General features: G+C 32.8%; 2 protein-coding genes and 2 pseudogenes across 3 annotated transcripts; 2 read left to right on the forward strand and 2 right to left on the reverse strand.

Moving 5' to 3' along the window:
- Positions 1 to 2,475: 2,475 nt before the first annotated feature.
- Positions 2,476 to 3,466, forward strand: LOC145075345 (translationally-controlled tumor protein homolog; annotated as a pseudogene).
- Positions 3,467 to 10,949: 7,483 nt separating this feature from the next.
- LOC145072355 (F-box/kelch-repeat protein SKIP25 pseudogene) lies at positions 10,950 to 12,412 on the reverse strand (annotated as a pseudogene).
- A 1,808-nt stretch (positions 12,413 to 14,220) lies between these two features.
- Positions 14,221 to 16,155, reverse strand: LOC145072356 (ENTH/VHS/GAT family protein). The gene is made up of 3 exons (XM_079018766.1): positions 15,465 to 16,155; positions 14,786 to 15,049; positions 14,221 to 14,707 (listed from the first exon to the last, which is right to left on the reverse strand). The coding sequence occupies exons 1-3, from the start codon at positions 15,966 to 15,968 to the stop codon at positions 14,372 to 14,374; spliced, it is 1,104 nt and encodes a 367-aa protein (XP_078874892.1). The 5' UTR covers positions 15,969 to 16,155; the 3' UTR covers positions 14,221 to 14,371.
- A 3,417-nt stretch (positions 16,156 to 19,572) lies between these two features.
- On the forward strand, positions 19,573 to 23,299 carry LOC145072353 (U-box domain-containing protein 3-like). 2 transcript variants are annotated; one of them, XM_079018765.1, is made up of 6 exons: positions 19,573 to 19,793; positions 20,442 to 20,728; positions 20,831 to 20,953; positions 21,041 to 22,660; positions 22,889 to 22,966; positions 23,046 to 23,299. In XM_079018765.1, the coding sequence occupies exons 2-5, from the start codon at positions 20,450 to 20,452 to the stop codon at positions 22,952 to 22,954; spliced, it is 2,088 nt and encodes a 695-aa protein (XP_078874891.1). In that variant the 5' UTR covers positions 19,573 to 19,793; positions 20,442 to 20,449; the 3' UTR covers positions 22,955 to 22,966; positions 23,046 to 23,299. The 2 variants fall into 2 exon arrangements, with proteins under 2 accessions (XP_078874891.1, XP_078874890.1); XM_079018764.1 differs by having other exon boundaries at positions 19,575 to 19,793; positions 20,445 to 20,728.
- The last annotated feature ends 4,517 nt before the right edge of the window (positions 23,300 to 27,816 follow it).

The raw sequence follows: 27,816 nt of genomic DNA on the forward strand, positions 1-27,816 counted from the left end.
TAAATTATAATAGCATATTTACGTATTAAAATAAAGTATAAATCATATACGTGTATATATATATATATATATATATATATATATATATATATATATATCATTAGAAAGGTATCGACGATGCGGTCGTTATAAGACTATTGTTGAGTACTTTCGACATTAATTTAGTACAAATATCGTTAAATCTATTTAAAATAGTATTATGAATGGATGTTTGGTCGTTTATATAACTATAAGGTCATTAAGTAATTATGGAGGGTAGTTTTTGAAAATTCAATTACTATAAATAAGAGCCTTGAGCTCTCATATTTCTTGTACCATTCTCTCGATTCAAGAGTCTTTCTCTTCTTATCCCCCGAGCATTTCGGTCTCTCGTTATTCGACTTCTCTTTCTGTAGTTTTAGTATAGTAAGGTGAGCGTCGAAGCGTTGCACGAATATTTCTTAAAAAGATTCAGCGACGAAGTTCTGCCCCTGCAGAGCCCGACTCCTAGCTAAAACCCACTTGTAAGTAAGTTATGCTTACCCTATTTTAAATATAGTTTATATTTAAAATTAATATTATGAACTTATAATAAATATTTGGGCTATTATTATGACTTATATAAGTGTCGTTATAATATGTTTTTAACTACTCGCGGTACGGGGAATCTAGTTTAAAGAGCCGCATAAGATTATTGGATTTCAGAAGTGCTATATGCCAAAATGGTCCTACCCTCCGGTGTTTTTTGTTTGGCCCTGTCTGTACATAGTGGTTGAAGAGTATTGTTTAACGCTTATATAATAATAATAATAATAATAATAATAATAATAATAATAATAATAATAATAATAATAATAACTAGACTATTAATTCGTCTCGGTGAATACTAGATTAAAATCTAGTGGTAATGATACTAGGTTTCGTCGAAGGAAAATAAATTAGCAGAAGCGAAGTGTTGTCTGAATTCAGAATCACCACCTCAACAAATGAGTGCATAGTTACTTTCATCTTACATATAGATATGAAGTATTTTATATAAATTACATGTTATGTGTGCATATAACCTGTATACTTGCTCTCTATGTTGGATGAACAATTTTATACATGTTTTAAATAATTTAAATTGTATATGTATTTTATATCTACGAATATGTTAGGTAAAACATGGGTAGATGAATGATGAGAGATGAAAGATGATATGAGTGAACATTGGCAGCTATAGACTTAGTGCCTAATAAATAACATCGACAGCTACGAACTTAGTGTCAATTGAATAAACGTCGGTAGCTATGAACTTAGTACCTGTTAGATAAACGTTGGTAGCTATGAACTTAGTACCTGTTATATAAACATCGGTAGCTATGGATTTAGTACCTATTAGATGAACACTGGTAGCTATGGATTTAGTACCCGATGAATGAACTTTAGTAGCTATGAAATTAGTGCTTTACGAACAAGCATTGACAGCTATGGACTTAGTGCCTATCATATAAATCCTGGAAGCAATGGGCTTCGAAATGAACGAATGTAGGATATATGATTCTTAGGGTAGATCCTTAAGAGTAAGGAAGATAATGGGGATGGATAGTTGGGTTGATTGTTGATGTTTAAACATAATAATTATATTATTGTGGGTTGAAAACCCTATGTACTCACCAGGTTTCCCAACCTAACCCACTCAAGCTTATTTGTATCACATGTATCGATATGAAGCTACTTTACACTGAGAGATTTAAAAGAGATGTAGATCACTAGTGTAAATGAATGTAAGTTTTGTTTATGCTTATGCATCTGTATTGACAATGACATCCCAAATGTTTTAAAATGAATAAAAATACATTTCTTCGGAAATGCTTTGATAATAAATTTATCATGTTTTTCTGGGAACAAATTCCGCAACATTTTTATTAAAAGAGATACTCTGATTTATAAAGCATAAATAAATTCGGTTTTTTCTGGCCGTGAAAATATGGATGTCACATCATGACTCTCCCATGAAGACGCTTCACAATAAGGAAGACGAAACTTTTCTGGTTTGTCTCTGCCTCAACTACCACGTACTAGCGGTGTTGTTACTGGCTCCGACATCGACGTCTATAACCACCACGAAGGTGAGGCCGACAACAAAGGTGGCTCAATCGGTTAGAATTTGTTATCAATGCTATCACAGGAAGGACTTTGTTCATTGTTGCGTCGGTCCTTGAAGATGGGGAGTAACAAATCGGGTGATACTTTACTAATTTTCCCATTTTCTTTAGTAAATCATTACCTTTTTCATATATTCTTCATCTATGGTCTAATCTTCATCCCTAAAAGCTCAAATTTTTAAACTTTTTTTTTTCGTTTTTCTGTAAGTACTTTCGGATTCTGAATCAATAAGGTAGTTAGACCACATAGTTGAAAGGATGTGGCTTTCAAAACCACCATTTTCGGAGGTACATCAAACATAATACTCACTTCTGCTCACTAATGATCTTAACTCATTTTCCTACTTATATGGAGATAAGGTTTGCACCACCATCACCACCGTCTGCTCCAGTGGTTGAACCCTTCTGGTAAGACAGTAAGCTTCTGATCACGTTCTTTCTCTGCTTTCTCTTCATTTGTCTATAATTCCTTCACATTTTTGTGAATTTCAGTTAGAAATATGTGCGTAATTTCCTATTTCCGTATAGGGTTTTGTTTCTTCATTAAACACATGAAATATTAGCACCGCTGCACATTTAATTCGGAATTACATCTCCTATTTTAAGTGACAAACTTCTTTCAGACTCTTTTCCTTACATTGAGATCCTGAATGGGATCTTATGGGAGGTTGAAGGAAAGGTATATCTTAATATCTTGCATCATATTTTCTCTTCTAATACTTTGAGAGTGCAAGCATGTTCATAATCATTAACAAGATCTTTTTTATTTGAAGTGGGTGGTACAAGGAGCAGTTGATGTTAACATTGGTGCAAATCCTTTGACTGAAGGAGGTGAAGAAGATGAGGTTGTTGATGATCAAGCAGTCAAGGTTGTTGACATTGTTGACACCTTTAGACTCCAGGTAAGTTGTTAACCAATTCATTCCAAAAGTTGTTATTATATTTCTATTTTATATAGAGTAATAAATATATGAAAACATTGTACAGGAGCAACCCCCATTTGAGGAGAAGCAATTTGTTAGGTATATCAACAACTACATCAAAAAACTTGCTCCCAAGCTTGATGAAGAGCAGCAACAGTTCTTTAAGAAGAACATTGAGGCAGCAACTAAGTACCTTCTCGCCAAGCTTAGTGACCTCCAATTTTAAGAGCATTATTTTATAACTAAATTGTTAAAAAATGTTGAATGCTAATTGAGTTTGATTCGTAGATTGTTTGTAGTTTTGTTGGGGAGGGTATACATGATGATAGTACAATAGTCTTTGCTTACTAGAAATAAGGTGCTGCTGACCGCACATTTTTGTACTTTGATAATGGATTGAAGGATGTTAAGTGTTAAGATATCGAGATCCAACAATGAGTTTGATTTTTCTAATTTCTCAGAATTTGGATGGCAATTATCCTCAACCACCATTATCTTCTTCCCAAGTGAGTTAAAAATAATCTCATAACTTATAACATCTCTTTAATCATCTAATCTAAATGACTATTGTATTATTTTGGGATGATGTGAGTGGAAGGGGTTTGTTTTTCGAAAAAAGAAGAAAAAAACAAGATCAATGACGGTTATTTGATATGTTCATTAAATATTTATCAATTGATATGTTATTGGACTTTTCATATGCATCTTTTGTGTCACACTGTTGAAGGAGCTAGATTTCCACAATCCCATGAGTTAGGAGATGGAATTCCTTATCCAAGAAGAAAGACAAGGAAACCAGGAAAGCTCTAGAAGGGGTGCCACTAATTGTTGAAGATACTAAAATGATTGAATACATGATTGTAACATCCATAAATTTCACAAAAATTTTAAACTTTTTCAAACATCTAGAAATCATTATTTATTCCAAAATGATTTCAAAATAGTTTCATATCAGAGTATCCCAGAAATCAAAATCATAAAATGTGAGGAGGTGCACGATCACGCCTTCGCCTTCCCGCGATCATCCGAAGTACCTAAAACAAAATCCAAAACTGTAAGCCCGAAGCTTAGTGATTTCCCCCAAAATACCCGCACAACAATAACACACATGTAATAACAACATATTATGGGCCCAATCAACCATCAGGTTGGAATGCCCCAGACCCTCAACCATTGGGTTGGAATGCCAACATACTATGGGTCCAATCATTCTTGGGATGGTATACCCTCGACTCACAACCATCGGGTTGGAATGCCCACCTACTATGAGTCCAATCATCCTCAGGATGGAATACTCTCGGCCCACAACCATCGGGTTGGAATGCCCCGGTCAGTTGGCTCTCGCACAAAGCAGATAAGCCTCAACCACCAATCAATCATGTGTATATATATCAGATAATCACAAAATAGTCTACAGAAAGACAACTGATCTACAGATCACTAAACATAGCAACATCCTATCTACCAGGATACCGATCTAACTCATCATAACCATATAGAAACATCCTATCTACCAGGATTTCAATCTAACAGATCATACTAACAATAAAGTATAATAACAATCCAAATGGCTAACCTTGGTGCCTTCGACCCTTGAGTATAGTGAGGAAAACTCACCTCGCAAGTAGCACTAGATGATAATGTCAAACTCCCAAACATCGCTCCGAACTCAAACACCTACCATCACCATTGATCCAAATCCATAAATTCCAAATTACCAAAATACCCTCAGAAGTCAAACCGGTCAACCCATTGTCAAAGTCAAAGTCAACGGTCAAGGTCAATAGTCCATGTTGACCCAACTCGTCAAGTGCAGCTTACAGACTCGTCGAGTTCCTTCAGAATTCATAAAATCGCTAAAATCCAAGTCAACTTGCCGAGTTACTAAATAACTCGTCGAGTCTACGCAACATCCAGAATACCGGAAAAACCCTAACCAACTCATCGAGTTATCTCACTAACTCGTCGAGTTCATGCAGAATCTATAAAGCGGGAAACCCTCATCCAAATCGTTGAGTTGACTATGCAACTCATCGGGTTCCTTTAGTTCTTTTCTCATTCAGGTGCTTTTAAGTGAAACTAAGGCTCCAAACTGTAGAACTAGCCTCCCAGGGTGTAGTTACCACGTAAAGTTTTTAACTTTACGTGCATGCAAGGCTTCAAGAAGCCAAAACACTCAAAACTAGTCTTAGGACGAGGTTTAGGTCATGGAGAAGGGTCAAAGCTTCATAAAGCTTGAGTCTTTATGTCCATGGGGGCCTAGAGTAGTCCAGATCTAAACTTCTCACTTCAAAATGTGCTTAATACCAAAAATGCCTCAAGAACAAGCTCGAAATGACCCTAAACTCTTGAATGAAGAGATCTAATAAGAAAATGATCAAGGTAATGACTTTTTACCTTCAACTGAATTCCAAAACGAAGTAGATGCTGGATCTACAAGTTCCTTCTCGTTCCAAGCTTCTAGATCTTCAAGTCTCTTCAAGAAGTGCACCAAACACATATTTTTAGCCTCACACACACACACACACACACTCAAAAAGTAGTTTAGCTCGATTAGGGTTTGATTCTGGACGTGAAAAGTGGTAAGGAGGTTGGAGGGAGGACTTAAGGTCTTTTAAATAGGGTGCAAACCCTAAAAATTAGGGTTTTCATGTCTAGCTTCAAATTGTCGAGTAGGTTCTAGAATCCATGCGACTTTATTAATTTCTACACGATGAGTTGGGGCCGCCAACTCGTCGAGCAGGTCTATAATTATGAATATAAAAGCTTTAAAATTTATACCTAGAAGTCGGGGTGTTACAATGACCACAAAGATCAATGAGTTAAAGGTGATGTACTTGATTTTCTTTCTATAATCGTGAAATGAATATTGTTAAATGGTATTTTACTTTTTTGTCCTTGCATGCGTTGTTGGAGTTGGAAAAGAAGCACTCTGTTTATTTAGAGAAGAAATTAGGTGGGTGTAGTGAAAAAAGACACAAGAAATTGGGAGATTCGGATTAATAAAATACAATAGTTAATGAACAAATGAAAGTCATTTGTGTATAAAAGGTAATAAATTACATTGCTATAATAGGGTAAAGAAAAAAAAAATTTCAAAAAATGGTCATTCTGCGGAGGTAATTGGTCAATCCATAGAGCACCCTCTACGGATTAACCAATCACTTCTGCGAAATTGTTCTTTCCTAAATCCATATTTTTCAGGGTTTTTTCGGTGCCTATGTGCTGCTAATCAATGGTTTTGTCTAATATATGACATTTTCAATAGCGATAAACCTTAAAATTAAAGAAATTCAAAAAAGGAATACAAAATGTTCGAAAACATACTCGATCGCAATACTTATCGGCAAAAACATTGATTTCATTTGCCATAGCCCTTTGTTTCGGTGATTCATCGGAGAAACGGACGAGTTTCAGATGTGTGCCACCGGAGAAGCCCGACTCGCAGAGGTTTTGACGAGGAACAAGTTTGAGAGGTTTTGACGAGGAGGAATGAGGAACAAATGTCGAAATAGACCTTAGCTTCAGTTTTGACGATTCCAGAGAGGCGTTTCTGTGGACCACGCTGTAACCTTTGCAGATTCGTCATATACCCCTCCTAGAATTACTCATCCGTCAAATTTAACCTTTCCACGGAAGAAATAAGCGTTCTATAGCCGTGGAGCTCACTTTCGCATAATCAATGTCTATACCTAAAAATTCTATTTTTTGTGGCTAAATTTTGAAATGCTGATATGTCCATTCTCTCTCTCCCCCCCCCCCCCCCAAAAAAAAAAAAAATTAGTTTTTTTTTAACAAAAATCTATAATCCGAACAACTACTTCAAATATTTTGCTTAAAGCTCCTATATATTTTAACAAATATACAAGATTGTCTTTAAATATATAAGTACTTATATTTTATATGTTTTAAAACAATTATCTTTTTATATAACCTTATACTTTCAAAAGCTCCAAACTATTTTATTGAATACTCATGTAAATAAATAAAAAAAACTACAATTCTTAGTTAATTTTTACAAATATGTCTTATCTTTAAATATTACTAAAACAGAACCTTTAATTCACCAATGAAGCAATCAGGACCCTTGATTGCATTTCAATCCTATGTTTTCCACCATTAGATTAGATTGATGACATCATATTCTTCAAATAAAATTCAAACACAATTACATTTAATTATAGAATCTTTAATAATTATAGAATATTTAAATTCAATAATTACATTATCAATTATACCATATCATTCTATTTATATATGAGATATGAGATATTAGTTTCTCTAATTAATATTGTTCCTAATTTAACTATCTTATTTATAGCTCCTAGCTTCAAAATTCAAACCGTTCAATTTTATTATTATTTTTTTTTTGAAAAAACTCATTAAATAAGCATATTAGTAATTTGGTCATTAACCTATAAAATCTAATCTAATCCTATTAAATTAGCGAAATATTTAAGAGTCAAAAATAAAGTCAATATTATTTATAGTTTATCTCCCGGTATATCCCACGTAAAATAAATCAATTTGAGATAATGGTTTTGAATTCAAAACTCATTAATTAAGCAAGTCAATTAATTTGAAACTTTGATTCAATATAAATGATATCATTTTTTTCTAGATGAATAACCGAAAATCTCCAAGATAATATTTTAGGATCCCATTTTTTTTTGGAAGATAATGATTTCCTTATTGAAAAACAACCTATATATACGATTACATTGAAGTTGTTCTTCTTACGATTTTGAATTGAATCGTATGATTTACAGTACTCTTCTTTAACGGTCTTATTCTATAATTTTTTTAGGTTCTTTCTTTACTCTTTTCTCCTTCTACAATTTCTTATATTTACTTTGTTCTTATTACGTGTTATTATTATATTCCTGTTGAGAGGTCATGAAAAAATTAATCAATATACTTTTAGTATATTAGTTTCATTCATTTAGTTATAGAAACAAAATTATATCCTTTATATTAATTTTTTTTAATATGCTGACCCATGTTTGTCAAGAGAAAGCCATAAAAGTCGTTTTAACGTATGATGGCAAAACTCGTGGAACGGACCAAAAGCAAGATGAATAAGTTTTTTGTTGTTACATTTCAACTTGCATAAACAAATATATATATATATATATATATATATATATATATATATATCTTGTTCTAAGTTCAATAATTCTTTTATACATATTATTATACTCTTTAGTTAAATTTTCTAATTTTATATTACTGTATTTGTTTATATCAATGACTTTAGTTTCAAAATTGACATTCAAGTACAAGACTTTACTTTACTGGTGTGGTGTCACTTATCTTATTTGATCGTGAAACAAAGAAACTTCTAGAAAAACTGCACAAGAGTTGCTTCAAAAGTTTAATGATGTTATCGATATTAACTTCATTTATATAAAACTAATTTTTTACCTTTTGTCTATCTATTTTTATAACTATTTTTTAGGAGGGTAATATGGGGATTTATTCATTTGCTTTGAATGTACTTTTCGTTAAAAAGTTGGTGTTCAAATTCAAATTTCACATTATAATTTGAAGAACAAAGTTGATGATTATACGATCTCAAACTTCATTGTTGATAATACAATCATTGTTGAATTGGAAAAAAATTTAACATCGAACAGGAAACATTCTTTTACGAAGAATACTACAAACATTACACTTATTAAATTTTGTTTTTTATATTTCAGTTGACCAACTATCATATTTCTATGTACTACAAATGTAGGCAAATCCAATTTGTTTAATGTTTTATTGGCAAAAGTCGGATCTCAAGACACATTAAATTCGAAGGTTTCAAAATATAATATAACTAAATCTAATATTTTAAAAACCTTAAAATATTATTAACTTTTAGATTGACATATGAATTTATTTTCTACATTTAGGATGTTGTTTCGTTTACTGGTGATAACGACACGCCCGCTTCGAATCTTGATAAAAACACTATAACAAGTCCATTAACTAAGTGGACATCCTTTAAAAAAAATGTATGGACATGAAGAATTAAAACGCAACTGGTAAGATGTTTACGGTGTTGATAATCTGACAACCATGTCCTCAAACAAACGACCATCAACATCAATGACAAATCATACTTCTATAAGCAATTTCACAATATTGTATTTTTTTACTAGCTTTAAATTAACAATTACTTCTTTCACTTGCTTAAGATTATTGATTACTCATGTAGTTTTGTAATAAAATAAAATTTTGATAAATTGAAAAAGTTGTTCAACAAAACCTAATTGGTTATATATCAATTTAGGCTTCTTTTTGTGTTGTCATGTTTGTTGATTTAACTATGTAGGATTAATTTGAAGTTCTATTTCTCTACAGGAATGTTAATGTTCACATTCAAGTAGAAACAATCACAATTGGTAAGTATTCCAAATGATTTTTCACTTATATATGTTACTTTAAATGGTGCGTTTTCATAGAAGTCATACTGGTTGTCACTATATAGATCTTCTAGCGGTCTATAGAAGAATCCTAGCGGCTCTATGAATAATTCTGCTACGTTTTCAATGAATGATCACTCTATCAACATTCGTTCTCTAAAGTTCTTTCTCTTATTTTTGATATACATGTGTGTTACAACAATAAGGCAGAAAGAGGTGTTAGTAACCATTAAAGATGAAAAAGTAAGATATAATTTAAGAATAGTATATAAAGTATAAATTGTGGATTTGTGATATTTATTTGTATGAAAAATATGTTGTTTGATTGCTAGGTTATATTTCAAGATTTTTTTTTTTTTTTTTTTTTTTTTTTTTTTTTTTGTAATTTGATTTTGACAAGTTTGATCTAAATTTAATAATTGAAGCAGGTATGAAAAATATGTGCTAACGATTTTGAATTTGTATTGCCTTCCAGAAACCATTTGTAGCCTTATAGACCGTTCCTTCATATCTTGGTAGGTCTTAGCATTTCTCCAAATTTGGCTACAAAAAGTCATGGATGCACTTCTTGAATCATTTCTCTAAACTGAATTTCATTTGTTAGTTGGATGCAGTGATGAAAATGCAAAATTTGTGAAAAGTCATTATTATTTATTAGTGTTAACATTTGGTAAATTATGAAATTAATATTATATTTTTGTTCATAACATGTTTTTTTTTCTTGTAATAATTTCTTTGATTAGAAGATATGTATATGTGATCGGGTGTAGCCTGAAAAATCATATTTTAATTCTTATAAGGAAAAAGTACTTTATAAATTTACCAAATTAAAATATCTGAATTTGATGTTTATGGTTATGACAATGCATTTAAACTGTAATCTTTATCAAAATTTTTTGCAAAATTTAATGTTGATGGTACATATAATAACTTATTGTTGCTTTTGGTTTTACAGGGCGAATATGAAAAGTCATGTAAGCCTCCATGGAGGTTGGTACACCTGACAAAGTCAATTCATAACACTACTACACAATATGTTTTAATCAAGAAGTCGCATCATGTTGTGATAAAACAAAGATCACGTGGATCATTTATGTTAAAAATTATTGTATTAAAAAACTAAATTACTCTAATATAAATATTAAATATTTTTATTTAATAAGTTTGGTTCAAAAAGTCTAAAAATAATCTAACAAACATTTTTTATTAAAATTTCACCTAAAACAATGTCACCTATTGATGTAATATGTATTTAATTTATGTTCTCCGCGTTTAACGCGGGTCATAATCTAGTATATATTAACACACCACAATTTTCTATTACAAATAAAAAGTTAAAATTTTATGATGTCAACCGTTTATTAAATATATTTAATAAAGAATTCTTAGTTGATTTTTACAAATATGCCTTATATATATTAACACACCACAATTTTTTATTACAAATAAAAAGTTAAAATTTTATGATGTCAACTGTTCATTAAATATATTTAATAAAGAAGAAATTTTACATAGAATAAAATAATAATAAGATAATAATATCCCAATTTTCAATATTTTTCCATTTCTATAAATAATAAAATAATAAAATAATCTGATCGAAAAGGTATCGTTTGGATTCTATACAGTTTCCGGCAATTGAAACTCCGGCGAACACATCCTCGGCAGTATATGAAGAGCCAAGATTTCATGTCCTGCAGGCGTTTCCACAACCCACAACCGCGGCGGCGTGGCCATCACATCCACCACTAAAATCCCTACGTCCTTTTCACACGCAACACACACTTTACCACCCCCGGCGGCAATGTACTCGGCCCCTTTCAGCCTCTTATCCTCCATAATCTCCGACCAGTCATCCCTATCGTGATTGTATCTTTTCAATACACCTCTTGATTCATCCACCACGTATATCGTCTCTTCATCCATCGACGTCGCCGGCCCTTTCCAACCACCTAACATCCCTTCCGCCATCGCCACCCACTCATCGGAATCCACATCGTAAACAAACCCTTGTTTTGCACAATCACCTTTCACGTTTACCATACAAAGTTTTCCTCTCCATCCAACGGCGTCGATGGCTTCTCTACAAAGCTTGGAATCTCTTAAAGATCGCATCTCTTCCCAAACCCCATCGGGATCTATTCGTTTTCTATGAGAAGATTCAATCTTTCGTAGCACCCATTTCTCCACCGATCGAGCAACCGTCTGTGTGTAGTGAGAACCAATTCCACTAGCCACGACCACCGTTCCTCGTGAAGCTCCGACTGCGCACCACCTTCGTGGGGTTGAGAGTGGGGGACCATACGACCAAGCGTTGGATAGTGGGTTGAAGACGAGAGGATGTGGGAGGGCTGGGATGAGGTCTCCAGAGGTTCCGGCGAGGAGGACGAGATTGCCGGAGACTGAGACGGATTGAACGGGTAAATTCCTGGATATGAACGATGGATGACGGAGGGAAAGACGGTGGAGGAAGGGTGGTAGTGGTGGAGAATCGATAGTAATCCATTTAGAAGAGATCGGATCAAAGGACGAGAGTCTAGGCATTTGGTTATCGCGGCTTTCACCCCCGCAGCCGGTGGTGGCTTTGGGTAGAGAGAGAGTATAAAGTGATCGGAAAGGAGGGATGGAGGCGGAATAGATGAGGCGGCGCCATGACCGACAAACGGAATACAAAGCCGACTGAGGGATAAGAGAGATGCATAGCTGGGCTATATGATCTGGCAGCCCTGGTAGCAGAGAGTGATGGTCATCGTCGGAAAGTCTGCGGCGTTTGGAGGCGGGGTAAGTGGTGGCGCGTGAGGGATAGGTGGGATTGGCCATATAATACTGTAGTGGAGGCAAAAGGTATGTTGTGGATGAAAGCTTAAAAAGGAGTTGATCTTTAGATTTTTAATATTTGTTGTTTTTTTGTAAAATAGAATCAGATGACGTCAAAATTTTATAACCGAAAAATACTCTTTATATATTTAAAAGTATGTTTTAAAAGTTTATAAACAACTAAAAAGTAAAAAGAATATGATTACCGAATAAAGAAACCGACTTTATACAACAATGTTTTTGATATGATTATTAATTTATTACATAAACTCATTAACTTAGAAAAATAAAATCTATAAAATATAAATTAAAAGAAAGAAACATTTTAATATGATTTGCCAATATTCAAAGACGATGTGTATATAAAACATAAAAACAATGTGATTTTAGTATTTTGCCAAATGTTTTTTAATATAATTTGTGTAAAAGATATTTAAAAGAACAGGGTTTGAGGGGTCAGGGATATGAAAGGCAAAAGTTGAATCTTGAATACGGACAAAACCAGTTAACCAGGCATGTCCCCAAGATTTTCGTTTCCTTTATTTTATGTAAATTAATTATTAAAAAAGTTTCTTTTAATTATTCTCAATTTTTTATTTAAAAAGAGCAAGTGTTTGCCGTCGAGGTCTTATATAATGCTTTATACGGAGTAATAGTATTTTTTATCTTCTACTTTTTACCATTAACTTGTTTAAAACTTCACATGACTCTCATTTTCATATACGCATATATTTATTAAACTTTAGGAATAAATAACATATTTAACCGTTTAACTATTTTAAATTTCACTCATTTAGCGAATCGAAAATAAGATATACTTTAAATAAACTAATTTTAAATAACGTAATCGAAACTACCACTTCTAGTTATGCTATACTTCTCATTGCAAATTAATCATAATAAATGATCAAAATACAATCAGCTATTTTGAATGAACATGGAAAACACAATATAGTGCTTTTGTTTTACTTTCAGAAAAGGAAGCAAAGTCAACAACGATAATGGTTCACAAATTTTAGAAAGAAAAGTCAAAGAATGAAAGTAGAGTCAAAGTCAACATTATTTAAGGTTGTAACGACTTGAAGAAAGGACAAAGATAACAATTAAACTAGAGATTGCATTCTACACGAACAACCAGAAAACTAGTTTCAAATTCAAATGATATTTGCATTTTGCAATACAAGTTTCTATGAAAAATGACATACAATTTATTAAATTAAATAAAATTTCATATTTCAGTATTATGATGTACTACAAAATTATTTTTACAATGGTACAAAGAAAAAGTAAAATATATTTTATGTTTGAAAATATTGAAGAGGTAAATGTAATCTAAGTTTAGACGATACCAACTGAACTTTCCGCTGGTTATTAAATTCGCTTCTATCTTCCATTGTAGGCGTAGCCAAAAAAAGAATTATTTTACCCTTTAGCTATCAAGTATTAACATGTGCAATTAACACCTCCAAAATTAACTAAACAGACAATGCCGTAGCCAATAGGTTACATTTGATCAAATTGATCGGTTATAAATAGAGGTGGGCCCAATAATATCAACTCACATAACGTGTCATGAAGAAGATCACATATGTCTTGGGACCTCAAAAAAAAAAAAAAAATCACTTAAATTAGGGTTACGTTAATTGGACCTTTTGGCCATCAATGTCCATTGGATGATGAATTGAAATAAATAGTAAATGCAAAAAGTTTTGTTTAATGAATCCAGACATATATTCACTGTATTCATCGGTTCTCGGTCGTATTCTTGACATCAAACTCGCCTTTTTTCTTTCAATACACTTTATTTGTTCAAACCCGAAACTTGGACAAACTTTTTAGAGCTAATTTTAATGATGATGATGATAATGGAACATTCATTGTATTCACCCATCCTTGTACTGTTAGATGTTGAGCAACCTTTATAAGGAATGTTTCAAACGATTGACACTAAATAGCATACGGATTAACATTACTAATGAAAACGATCGACACTAAATAGCAGAGTTGGGAACAATTATTCGTACAAATTGCAAGATTGTTCAAATCTACCAATTATTGAATCTAGCACGAATAAAGGGCGATAGAACATGTTTCAAACAGCTTCTTCCTTCTCCATACTCTCGTCTTTATGGATGAGTGATGTTTCGTTTCCTTTGACTTTGGCATCAATAGTTGACCCGGTTCCCTCTGTGTTGTTTGACTTTGTTTCAAAGATGGTTTCTGTTTGTTTTGTATCATCAACTTCCAATGGCTCAGATCCCATTGTCTCTTTGATCTCTGCACATCTGGAGATGATCTGTTCAATCTCATCATGCAGATTCAAAGCTTCAAAAAGCAGTATATCATCATCGGTTGTTGTTTCTGCTATTCTTTGAACCACAGGCAAAGATTCCTTGCACTTTTCCAACATGCTAACAGTTAACTCGTCCTGTAAACACCAAGATAATTAAATTACTTTATCACCAATTTAATTTGCAATGCATTAATCAGATAAATTTTGACTTACGTTAATTGGTATGGGGTCAATTCCAGAATTGAGTATGCTGGATAGAAGGTCAAGGCTGTTTCTGCTAACCAAGAGTGATTCTTTCTTTTGTTCAACAGATTGATCAGTGTAGGTATATGGTGAGGTGTCATCTTCTATACCCATTAAGTCAATATCTGGTAAAGGGAATCTATCAGGTGGTGGAATAGGTTGTTGATGAACCAGAGACTCCACTGTTTGATACATAGGGCTTGATGCTGGCGGAATCCCATTGGCTTTCAGGCTCTGTCACATATATGCATATGTATGTTAGATCAATTCCCATTTTGGGCAATGTATTTTCTTTTATACACCAACACAGGCAAAGATTCCTTTCTTAATAATACCACCATAGACATACTTTCATTTGCATACAATTGAATACAAATTACAAGACTGAAAGTTTACTTGTAAGCTCCCTGATAAAGTTGTTAAAGAAACCTTTTTCTTCAAACATAGCTTCAAAGCAATCTACATACATGTTCTTGTAAAATCTACCTTGTAAAGTCCTTACAAATAAAGCTCCAGAGTATATATAAATTTTTTAACTTTCATGGTGATTTGGGTGCATTGACCCAAACACTAGGATAGTAAGGATAAAACAAGTTTCAGCAATATGAAGACATAAAAGCAAAAACAAACAAGTAAAGAGATGCTTCACCAAGTGAGTTTGACGGAAAACAGGCAGATACATAAGGTCCTCAGACTCGCCCCATGCTCTGATTAACCGCACCGCCTTAGTCCTATTCCGTTCATCCGTCCGAACATCCTGAACCATCGTAACCATATCATCAAGAACCTTCTCCGACGCCACCTCCGAGAAAACCTTATCACAGTTCGATGTACACGTCTCCAACAAATCAAGGCTCAGCCTCTGACTAACCGCGCTCTTACCGGACGTAATTTTCTTCTTAATCGCTTTCACGATCTCCGTTCCGTTGAACTCTTCACTATTAATCATGGCACAAATCCTTAAGTTTAACCCCCAATTAGGCTCCTCCATCGTCTCTAGCGTCGCTTCGTCGACGATCTTTGATTCAGGCGTCGGCGCTTGTAAGATTTCCTTCATCTTCGTGCCGACCATACGACTCATCTGAACTCCGCCTGTCATCAATCGCTCACCGAAAGAAGATGATGCTAGTTTGAATTTATCTAGTTTATCCATCTCAGATGAAACTGCAATCTGAAATCAGAACAGAGATTAAGCCCTAACAAGAGTATGATGAATTCTCAGGGGGTGTTACTGGTAGAGAAGGGGAAAGTGGAAACGGTGTTTGATGTGAGCTTTGGAAGAGGTAAAAACGAGTGAGATACGCGTGGCGGTTTATACGCTGTTCATAATGCTTACCATCAACCATGTAAAAAGATCAGTTTATTAAATTAGATGAAGACCAATGTAAAAATCGAATATAAGCAATATATGCTATTTTGGTAAGCCTTTTACACCATTTAATGGTTGACTATTATGGTCTATTTCATAATCTCTAAAATGCATGTTTCCACATAATCAAATATCGGTATCACAAAATGCATCAAGGTGCCATATGATATTCAAATATTATCATAGCCATTACCTCGAATCTTCATGGTTGCTAAATTATTTGCTTGACATATTATCCAAAACATTATAATACTAAGGAGGCTATGGCTAGGGTGGCAATTGATGACACCACAAGACAAAAATACACGACACGAAACGAAATTGAGATGAAACTGAAATTTGAATTTGTGTTCATGTCAAGTGTAAAAAACACGACGTCGTGTCATGTCGTGTTTGACGTCGTGTTAGTGTTCAAAATTTAAAACAAAATTGACACGGTTTAAGATCTTTTTGTCATGGTTTTCGTGTTATGTGTGAATAAATATTAATTAAATACATTAATTGTTATGTCATGTTATCTTTGTCGTGTTTGTCGTTTTTTAATGGGTTGGTTTTCGTGTTAGTTAAAAAGACCCGAGATCGTGTTCATGTTACATAAAACATTGTCGTGTCGTGTCAGACAAAAACACGACACAATGGCCTGATTTTTCACTCCCAGTTATGGCAAGTAAATCGACAAGATTCATCACCGCATCTCAACCTCACAAACTACCGTTACGGTTCAGATTAATTTAAATGCATATTTATACAAGACAACATTGTAAAGACCATTAAAGGCACGCCTAAAAATCAAAATGTTCCAAAAAAGACACTTACATGTGATTGTGTTGTACAAATCAACAAATTTGGTACTTAAAATGAAATCATGTGGTTAAACCAATTACAATAAGATATGTGTGAAATTGGTGCACCGATAGATAACCGAGTAACTGAGAAATTGGAATTGTTCTTTCTATCATATATAAGACTATAAACATATTCCCTAGTGAAATGTGTTGAGAAAGAAACCTTGTCTTTGGTCGCCAGAAAATAACTAAGAAAATGTATGTTTTTCCATTAAAATCGACCATCTCTTAGGAAACAGTCATATAGTGTTGATTTTGTGTTTCCAGCAGAGAAGAACGACGATGATTCGTAGTTTGAGACAAATGAGGATAATTCACGACGGTGGTGGCGATTCTTCAAGGGAAATTGAGGGTTTTTTCGTTTGTTCAACGCCATTCAACGATGCTAACATATATGACCGATTAATAGCCATTAAAAGGTGGATTGTCCCATTCAGAAGCTAATATAAGCCAAACCAAATGTTTACTGACTTCTTTAGAGCATCTCTTAATGGAACCATTAAAAGGCTTACCAAAACAACCCTATGAGCATTTGGTAACCTATTAAATGTGCCTATGACTAAATCGAATAAGACGGGGCCAAAAATCCTTTGGACAATTTAGGTATTACATTCCCTCCGAACCATTTTTTCCTTCCTTTTGCCTATATTGCCCTCTCTTTTCTTTTATTGTGACCGGTACAACACAGTTTATGTGTAAGAGTGAAAGAGAGAAAACAAAGAAGCTTTAATGCCAACACCTCATCCTCTTTCCCTACAAATACCATTTCTCTTTCTCTCTCTCTCTCTCTCTCTCTATGATGGTGTTTTTTTTTGTTAAATCACATACTAGGATGTAATCATCTAAATTGTCCATGTCGTCCGATTTTTGGATGAAAACCCCTAATCCTTTTTGCTTCATGTCTTCATATTGAATCATGTAGAGCTTCAAGGTTACGTAGTCCTGATACAAATTTTGGATACCAGCTTTCTAATTTTGGATGTTACGTCTCTATAAAATATATAAGCTTCTTTAAATACTTTCCATTAACTATTATGCTAACTAGATATATTCTATTGTCCACACTCTTTCATGTTTAGGTTATGTGCTTTTTGAAACGTGTTTTTTATTGTTTAGGCTCTTGTTAATTTTGTGTATGTGTGTGTGTTTTCTTTTTTGAAAATTTGCAATAACTTGTGCTAGTTAATTATTAATTTTGATTGTAATGGATTATAGATTTCATATAAAAATAGAAGAAAGTTTTACATAGATGTAGCGGGTAAACGAGCAACAAATTATGCTGTCAATTTCGAGGGGTTTGATTTTGGTTTTAAGGATTGAGAGGTTTGATAATTTGAAAATATGTTTTGCAAAGATTCAAGCCTCTTAATGGTTGAACACTAAATCATTCGGTTTTCTGGCAAACAACCATATATGTCTAAATTTTTATGTATATATATGGATAGTTTCCATAGGTATGTTCGCATTGAGAAAGAAGATAGAATATTATCTTAACCGTGTTCAAATGTTGGGTCTAAGTTTCAATGCCGATGCGGAATCAGAATGGATTTCATATAGGTTGTGTGTTTTGTTTCCACGATGTTTATGTCTTCTCTAGTGAGATTGCCGCCTAAGCGCCAAAAATATTGTTTCGCCAGTTGTGGGGCTTTTTGGGTAAAGAGAGAGACCTTACATGATGACCGCTAATAAGGTATGGGGCGGACCATATACATTAATCTTATTATAAATATCATAAACAATAAAAAGATAAATTAAAATAAAATAAAAAAGGATATAACAATCTTTATATAATTACTATGTGACAAAAATCACAACAAAATAATATTATAAGGACTGTCCGAATAAAAAAGAAAGGTAGAGACTAAATCTGTAATATATCCTAAACCTCAACCTACATGACATGGATGATTTATGTAATTACTCTAATAATAATAATAACAATAAGAGATATTAATTAAATAAACATTTATAAACGAGCTTATTAACAAAATATATATATATATATATATATATATATATATATATATATATATATATATATATATATATATATATATGTACTTCCCATTTCTTATTTTTATGTTTTTCTTATTAAAGATTTTTATGTTTTTCTTATTAGATTTTAATAAAAGCGAATTGTTTTATCAAAATTCCAGAATTATTCTTGAAATTATGAAGTTTTTCTTTTTTCCAAATCCAAAATTCATGGACTTTTTTGTCAAAATTTTTTATTTTTATTTTTGTGGATGCTTTAGAATGATCTCCTCCGGAAGATATCGGTCATTTTTCAAACGCATATTCTTATTATCCTTCGATATTAACTTAAATAATTAGCTTAATTAATATCACTGCTACTAATAATAAAATGTTTTATCTAATTTGCATATGGAGACATTGACTCATTGGGGTTGAATATTGTTGGATGTCAATTTCTTGCATCACCTCCATCTATTCAAGACAAAGTTTTCCGACTTTTTGCTTCTTTAATCATGATTTATGCATAATTAATTAACCCGAATTAGCACCAAATCAATATTCAATTAAATCGCCAACAAACCCTGCAACTATATTGAGTTATGGACCCACCGATTTAACCCCTTTCTCCTTTTCCCCTTCTTCTGTATCATTCTCATGATTCACTCTTCCAAGTGTTGGCGAAAATTCATATACCCAGATGGACGTTTCACCATAAAGATTATTCCTTTGTGGGTTTGATTCAGATCTGTTTATGTTATCGGTGTTTACCTACGACTACCAACATTAGGTTTGTTTCCGGTTCCCAAATATCTCAACTCTTTTTTGTCGTTTTGTAAGTTATTGATTTATTTCATGTTGCTTCGAACAATAATTTGATGTGTATTCGATTGAATTCGAAGAAAGTCAGTTTGTTTCGTTGGTTTATAGCTTTTTTTCTGCATATTATTTGTTGGGGTTTTGTGAATTTTGGATGTCAGCAAAGTTGCGAAGTGGGTTCATGTAATTTCAAGCATAGGTTTTGAAACATATTATCAATATGCGATTAACTTACAGAGAAACAGTCATAAACATAGATTTGTGATAGTTTTGATACGAGATTTTGGCATGTAAAAACTCCCAGGATCGTGGTTTGTATTATTGGACACCAGTTGTTCGACTATTTGTCTGATCCATCATCCATGTGCAATGCTGCAATTAGTTTTCTTGTGATACTAGACATTGAGATAGAATGATGAAAACTTCTATCGAGCTTGCATAAGTGACATTGTGGTCCATTGTTATTGGTTTATAGCTAGAGAGGTTTACTTCATGTGGGCATTGAACTTTTTGGTTGTTTTTGACATTTTAATCCTATAAGAGGCTCTTAAATGAGTCTGAAAGTGTTATCTTGATTATTTAGAAGTTCTTAATTTTGTTTTTTCTGTAACTACTTAAGCAGGACAGATGGGTGTAGAAAAGGTATTAAGATGTCTAAGTAACAGCTTTTCTCGATTCATCCATCTTGTCACATTTGGTGTACCCAAGAACTTGCCATGTCAGAAGGAGTACAAAGATGTTGCTGGTTCACTGAAGCTTTTTAAACGTATACTTGATAACATTGATGATGCACACATACATTCAGATGAAATTTTGCACAAGGAGTTTGAGGAACTTGATGTAGCTGTAAATGAGGCTCGAGAGTTCATTGAGAATTGGGGTTTTCACTCCAGCAAAATTTGTGGGGTGTGTTTCTTCTTTCTTATTATGAGGTCGATGATATAACTTTCTTTAACAAAGATAAAAAAATAGACATTAATCTGTTTTTATACTTGAAAATGTTTCCAGGCTGTTCAAAGCCGAGAACTAATTGTTAAAATCAGAAGCTATTCAATCAAGATATGTGAAACTGTATTCAGGTCATTGGAATCATCATTACCACCAACATCTACTTCTTTAGCTGATATTCAGGTATGCATTTAACCCTAAAATTAAAAATAAAACTTGGGGAAAATTTGAAATTCAACCCTAAATAACGATAGTGTGTTGCTATTTCAGCGTTGTATGGAGGAATTTGAGAGTTTAAAGTTGGAAACAGCATCTGAAAAAGTAGAAGAGGCCATGAAGTTCATAAGAGAAGGAAAGGTTCCACCATTAGAACATCTAACAGAAATCATAGAGTTGCTTCATTTGTCATCAAGCCAAGAACTGCTAAAAGAGAGCATTGCAGTGGAAAAAGAAAACTTGAAAGTTGACCAGTCAAATCAAGTCAATCACATCGTTGACCTTATCTTTCATATAAGAGAAACCATGGTAAATCTTGAAAGCTTGAAAGCCATTAATGGTGTTTCAGTCCCTTCATATTTCATCTGCCCGTTGTCCCTGCAACTCATGTTTGATCCAGTAATCGTGGCCACAGGACAAACTTATGAAAGAGATTCCATCAAAAAATGGCTTGATCATGGATTCACAAGATGTCCAGTAACCCGTCAAACACTTTCACACACCAATTTGATCCCGAATTACACAGTCAAAGCTTTGATTTCAAATTGGTGCGATGAAAACAATGTAAAAGTCAACCGAACCGTTGACCACAATCAACCGGAATTGGAAACGGTTAGCCATTTGACACAAAAAGATGAAAATGGGTTTGATCATCGATCCCCCGTAGAGTCATGTAGTCACAGCAGGACCGGATCGACATCAACCGCTGTTTCCAGTTCCGATTACCAACACATTTCCGTTTCCAATTCCGGAGAAATCGCTTCCGATTCCGGTTCTGGGTTCTCGCAATGGCCGTCAGACGGCGGAAACCGAAACTACCCAAGAACAGTCTCCCTTCCACTTGATTCTTCACCAAACGATATAACAACATCTTCACTCATCGAACAACTTGTAAACGACCTCAAATCCAATTCCAATTCGGCCCAAACGAAAGCCGCAGCGGAATTACGATTCCTTGCCAAAAACAACATGGAAAACCGAACCATGATAGGACAATCCGGAGCCATCCAACCGCTCTTGCAACTGTTACGATCCAACATAAAAATAACTCAAGAACACGCGGTGACTGCTCTTTTAAATCTTTCAATCAACGGAAACATAAAGTCAATGATAGCGGAATCAGGTGCGATCGACCCGTTAATTCACGTTTTGGAAACCGGAAACCCGTGTGCGAAAGAGAACGCGGCTGCAGCCTTATTCAGCCTCTCGTTGTTGGAAGAATACCGGGTCAAAATCGGTCAATCGGGTGCGGTCAAACCGTTGGTTGACCTTTTAAGATCGGGGACACTAAGAGGGAAGAAAGATGCAGCGACTGCTTTGTTTAATTTATCGATATTTCACGAGAATAAAGCGCGGATTATTCAAGCGGGGGCGGTGAAGTATCTTGTGGAGTTGATGGAACCGGAATCGGAAATGGTTGATAAATCCGTTGCTTTGCTTTCGAATCTGTCGAGTGTTCCGGAAGGGTGTTTGGCGATTGCAAAGGAAGGTGGGATTCCGTTGTTGGTTGAGGTGGTGGAATCAGGGACTCCGAGGGGAAAAGAGAATGCTGCTTCTATACTTTTGCAGCTTTGTCTTGGCAGTCCTAAATATTGTCGCCTTGTTCTTCAAGAAGGGGCTGTCCCGCCTTTAGTTGCATTGTCCCAGTCCGGGACATCAAGAGCCAAGGAGAAGGTAAAAATGCTCAACAAACATTCATTTGTTATTTACCATCATTTTTTCTTAAAAAAAAAGGGTAAAATAGTAATTTTTACTCATATTCATACAATTCATTCAGCTCAATCAGACAAAAAAGAAAGATTTTTTTTTTTGTATACATCATGCCATCATATGTATATTTGTTTTTTGTTTCATTGATTGATTAAGTTGCGTAGTCATTAAGCAAATAAATAATTTCTGCAGGCACAACAACTTCTGAGTCACTTTCGCAGCCAGCGTGAAAATGCTTCTGGAAGAGGGAAATCTTGAGAGACAAAAGAGGTTTTCATTCTTCTAAGTTTCTCTAAAAATCCTTGCGTCTTTTCATAAAAAATATAACGCATCTTATGTTTTCTTGCAGATGTGTTCGTTTCCACATCAAGTTATCTGAAAAGTTTGAAGATTTTTGAATATCAATGGTGGTGATGGGGACATGAAAGTGAAGGGTTAGATCAGTTTCAGGCTTGTTGTTGGTTAAAAGAGTGATTTCTTTTCATTATATTTTTTGTCTTGTGGATTCTTGTGTTGTTATCGCATAGTATGTAAAGAGAATGATCGAAGGAAAAAAAACCCATGAATCTATGATTTTAATCAAATGGTTCGGGTTCACGGAGAGCAACATTTTTTTTTGTTTATATTTATGATATTTTGCTAGGAAGAAAGATTTATATTTGTACAAAAACCATGAGGACCCGTTTTAAGGGAACGGATGGGTCATGGGAGTGGGACGCAGTAGTAGCTCAGCCATAATGCCATAATTCCATTTCCAGAGATAAAGATAAAGATTTGGATGGAGAGGTGTGGGACCCGCTACAAAAAGAATACAATTCATACTCATAGGACGAGGTACTAGTTACTGTACTAGACCCAAATCCTAGGGGGTCAGCACTCAGCAATTGCAAACAAAGTCGGTTTGGTTTCTTGCTTTTGAGAAAACCGAGTTGTTTTTTGTATTTAAAAAAAAAAAAAAAGAAATTGTTACTACTTTGGTTTTATGTTATAAAATCGGAGAATGCCCAGCCCAAACAGTATTCCCAAAAGGACATCCTTTTAATCAAAAGTATACAAGTCCTTCAATTATTTCCGTTCCGGTGGCCCGATAAAAGAAACCTTGAAAAAAAACACGGAAAGTCCATTTTAAGGTTCTTTTTTTTTTTTGGGTTAAAGAGAAATGTCGAATAGCACCGACACCGAGCCACGGAAACATGCTCACCGGCCCCACCCGATTCTTGGTGACCTCCTCCTACCTCTTAATTCTTATGAGAAAAAGGGGTCTCAACATGGGTTAGAGATAACTCAATTATGGATTATAGGCCTTTATAAAACGAGTCCTCCATAAAAGCCCACTTTTGCTTGCTAATTATTCTTACTTCTCTCTCTCTCTCTCTCTCTCTCTCTCTCTCTCTCTCTATATATATATATATATATATATATATATATATATATATATATATATATATATATATATATATTAGTTTATAACCCGTGATAATCACAGTTATAAAATTAATTAAATTTTCATATTAAAAATCAAAACTACCAATCAATTATTTTAAATAAATTATTATTTAATAGATATTCTTTTAGTTATATAAAATTATAATCGTTGATTTAAATAAATACGTGAAGTTATATATCATCTTATAATTTATATTAATTTTATTTTATTTTTTAATCTAATATTATTAATTTAATATAATTAAAAGAAGAAATTTTAAAAATTGAAATTTAAAATAAAGAATCAATTATTATTTTTATTAATATAATAAAATTAGAGTGGAAATTTAAAATTTGAAATGGATAATTAATAGGTTAACAAGTGGAATGATATGTGATATATAACATTAATGAGGAGTTCTACTTGTATGACACTTGTCAATATGGGATTAAATATATTCTTTTACTAGGTGTAAGACCCGTGTACTACACGGGTTTATTAAAAATACAAATTTAATATCAATATTTAAACATTAAATTTAATATCAATATCAATTTTAGAGCTCTCATTAATTATGACATTTATTTCATTATAAATATATCAATTGTTTTTCAAGGAAACATTTATTTCTCTCAATATTATAACCTAAATAAGTTATGATATGTGAACAAATCAGAAAATTACATGTGGAAATAAATAAATTCTAAAAATCTATTAAAATGTCATGTATCCAAATCAATGAGAACATGACATGTGACAGAAAATGAGTTTTATTTATTAGTATAGATTAGAATATATATATATATATATATATACACACACACACACACACACAAAGAGAGAGAGCTAGGTTCAAATATGGATTGACATTTATTGTGCGGACGTGTGGACAAAGCTATTCTGTGATAATGAAAAACAAAAAATATGTTGTTTGATAATATGAATATATTTAATCTTACATAACTATTGTCATTATCACACATTCTCACTAATTAAATCGTCTATAAGGTTATTATACATTTTTATTATTATTATTCTCATTCTGTCAATGAAAATAAGTGAAAAACGATGTGATAACACAAATGAATAAGAATTAGTGAGAATGCGTGAAAATGACAATAGTTGTGTGAGGTTGAACATATTCGTATTACTAAACAACTTATTCTCTTAGTGTGTGTGTGTATATATATATATATATATATATATATATATATATATATATATATAGTGGTGAGATCCTTTGAAAATTTATTGTTTGATTTAAGATCATAAGGGTAAGATTGTCTTTTATACTTTTTAATTAATATTTTTAAACAATTTAATTAGCTGATTATAACATCATTTAATTTAAAAACAAAAGATTCTATATGATTTTTTTTCAAACAAAAGATTCTCTATGATACAGACTTGGGGTTGATACGGACCTGACATATCCACGTGTTGTTATATGTATATGTGTTTTGTATGTGGTATTTTGGGGGACTCTTTGTGCTTACAGTTTTATGATTATGGATTCAGGTGCTTCCAGTTCGAAAGGGAAGGGCCCGGTTTGATCGCAACGCATCCACCTATGTTTCTGCACTTTATGATTTTAGAATTATACTCTAATAACTATTTTTACCCTGATATAATTTTGAATGGTTAATAAGAATAAATGGTGTTTATGGTGAAATTAAATATGAATTTTTACCTTATGATTTTAGGTCGTTACAAGTTGGTATCAGAGCTTTGGTTTGAGGGATTCAAGCACACTCTCGGGTGTGATTGAACTCAAACTGAGGAATTGGTAATATTTTGAAAAGAAAACAAATTTCTAAAAATATTTTTTTATAAAAAAAGAGGGTGCGATGTGTGCAATCAGCCGAGCTTAAGTAAGTGATTCCCAGAATACCCATACATATTGATATGTTATATGATATGAATGATGCTAGGATAAGCTAAGGATACTTTCAGGAATTGTATGATAGATTTTCTTGATATGTGATGCCTTGTAGCTTAGGTGGATCGGGTGCTATGATAGATTTGGAATTTGTATTGGTAGAAGTAATTTCTAGGTGTATGCTTTAAAAATTATATATGATTAGGATCATATAGCCTTAGAATGACTTATTTAGCCTTATCTCTTGTTCATCGTCTGGTTGTGGTCATAGGGTAGTCTTTTATTCGACAGAGTATTCTCTATGGAATTTGCGACCAGAGTATTCTTTACGGAATCTTATTAACGAAAATCATAGGCCTTCGGGTCCTATTTATAGTTAGGTAACATAGGGTCATAACAAAATTTGAATGTTTAAATAATAGATTTAATCCCAGTTTAAATTCTTCCCTTATTTACCACCAGAAGACTTCTGGAAACCCTAGAATCCCTTCTAATTTCGTTCACCACATATATGGGTTCTAGAATCTTCATTCATTGCTCAGTTATGAGCAACAATTCAACTCTTGGACCTTTAAATGATTTAAGATCAATTCTAATTAATAATTAATTAATTCCTCATGATTTCACATTAATTTATTAAACATATAAATTAACAATCAGTTATTTAACTGATTTCATATTATTTATTAATCATATAATAAATTAACAAACCAATTATCTATTTCTAATTAATATATTAATCATATAATATATTAACAAATTATTTCCTCATAATTTCCAATTAGTTTATCAATCATATAATAATCTAATAAATTATCTTGTCTCTACAAATATCATTCTAACAAAACTCTAGTTATGAGAGCAACCCACAAAGGACATTGTTTCTAATTACAAAAATATACCAAATTAGTTACTAGTTTATGTTGGGTTTTTATTAAAAAAATAGTTTCAAAAACATGATTTTTAGCAATGGAAAACTTGATCAATTTTGAATAACATAAACAAGTTAAACCCAGTAATGATCATCTTGCAAAGTTTGGAAAGAAAACAAACACAACCAAAGAAGAAGAAGAAGAAAATTACAACCTTTGTAGTTCTTTGGATCCTCTTGGGAGGCTTGGAAGTTGATGGAGAATGTGGAACCTTTGAGACACCAACAAGTTGTCAAATTGATTTAAGATGCTAGTCTTGTAAGAAAACTCTTAACTCTTAAGCTTGAAGTTCATAACCAAAGTATGAACTTCAAGAGAGTATAAAAGCAAGTTATACATTCAAGAGATAATCAAAATTTAGAGAACATGCATCATAAGATGCATGTTATGGTTTTTGAGGGGAGAAGAGAAGCACCCCAAAGTGAAAGCCTTTCTCAAATATATATAGCATGTACAATACCCATGCTTCTTATTACTTTTGATTAAATAAGTCAAAAACCCATGCATCTTAAGAAAAGCCATACTCTTATTTAAATTTTCAAAAAACCATACTCTTATTTAAATAATCAAAGATCCATTCTCTCATTTAAATAATCAAAAAATCATACTCTTCCTTTTTTACTCTTATTTTATAAAATAAAGAAATGAAGAAGGCAAAACCTTTATATTTTATAAACCAGATTTATAAAATATAAAATTTACCTTTTTGGTAAAAGACAAAAGAATTTATCTAGTCCAAAATATTGTGCATGACTTATTAATTCATACCATATGAATTATATATAATGTTACTTGCTAATGAAAATTATAATTTCCTAGAAATAAATAATTTCCAATTTAATTATAAGAGTTTATTGAATATTTATTAAAACCAATTTCTAAT

Source organism: Lactuca serriola, chromosome 9 (assembly GCF_051521515.1).
Source record: "Lactuca serriola cultivar US96UC23 chromosome 9, Lser_US96UC23_V15, whole genome shotgun sequence".
NCBI lineage: Eukaryota > Viridiplantae > Streptophyta > Magnoliopsida > Asterales > Asteraceae > Lactuca > Lactuca serriola.

Excerpts from the sequence above, each read along its gene's own strand:
- LOC145072356 (XM_079018766.1), bottom strand. The coding sequence starts at position 15,968 with ATGGATAAACTAGATAAATTCAAACTAGCATCATCTTCTTTCGGTGAG. Across the intron at positions 15,050-15,464 it reads TTTTCCGTCAAACTCACTTG|AGCCTGAAAGCCAATGGGAT; the intron begins GTGAAGCATCTC and ends TATATGTGACAG. Across the intron at positions 14,708-14,785 it reads TTGACCCCATACCAATTAAC|GACGAGTTAACTGTTAGCAT; the intron begins GTAAGTCAAAAT and ends TGGTGTTTACAG.
- LOC145072353 (XM_079018765.1), top strand. The coding sequence starts at position 20,450 with ATGGGTGTAGAAAAGGTATTAAGATGTCTAAGTAACAGCTTTTCTCGA. Across the intron at positions 20,729-20,830 it reads ACTCCAGCAAAATTTGTGGG|GCTGTTCAAAGCCGAGAACT; the intron begins GTGTGTTTCTTC and ends AAATGTTTCCAG. Across the intron at positions 20,954-21,040 it reads CTTCTTTAGCTGATATTCAG|CGTTGTATGGAGGAATTTGA; the intron begins GTATGCATTTAA and ends TTGCTATTTCAG.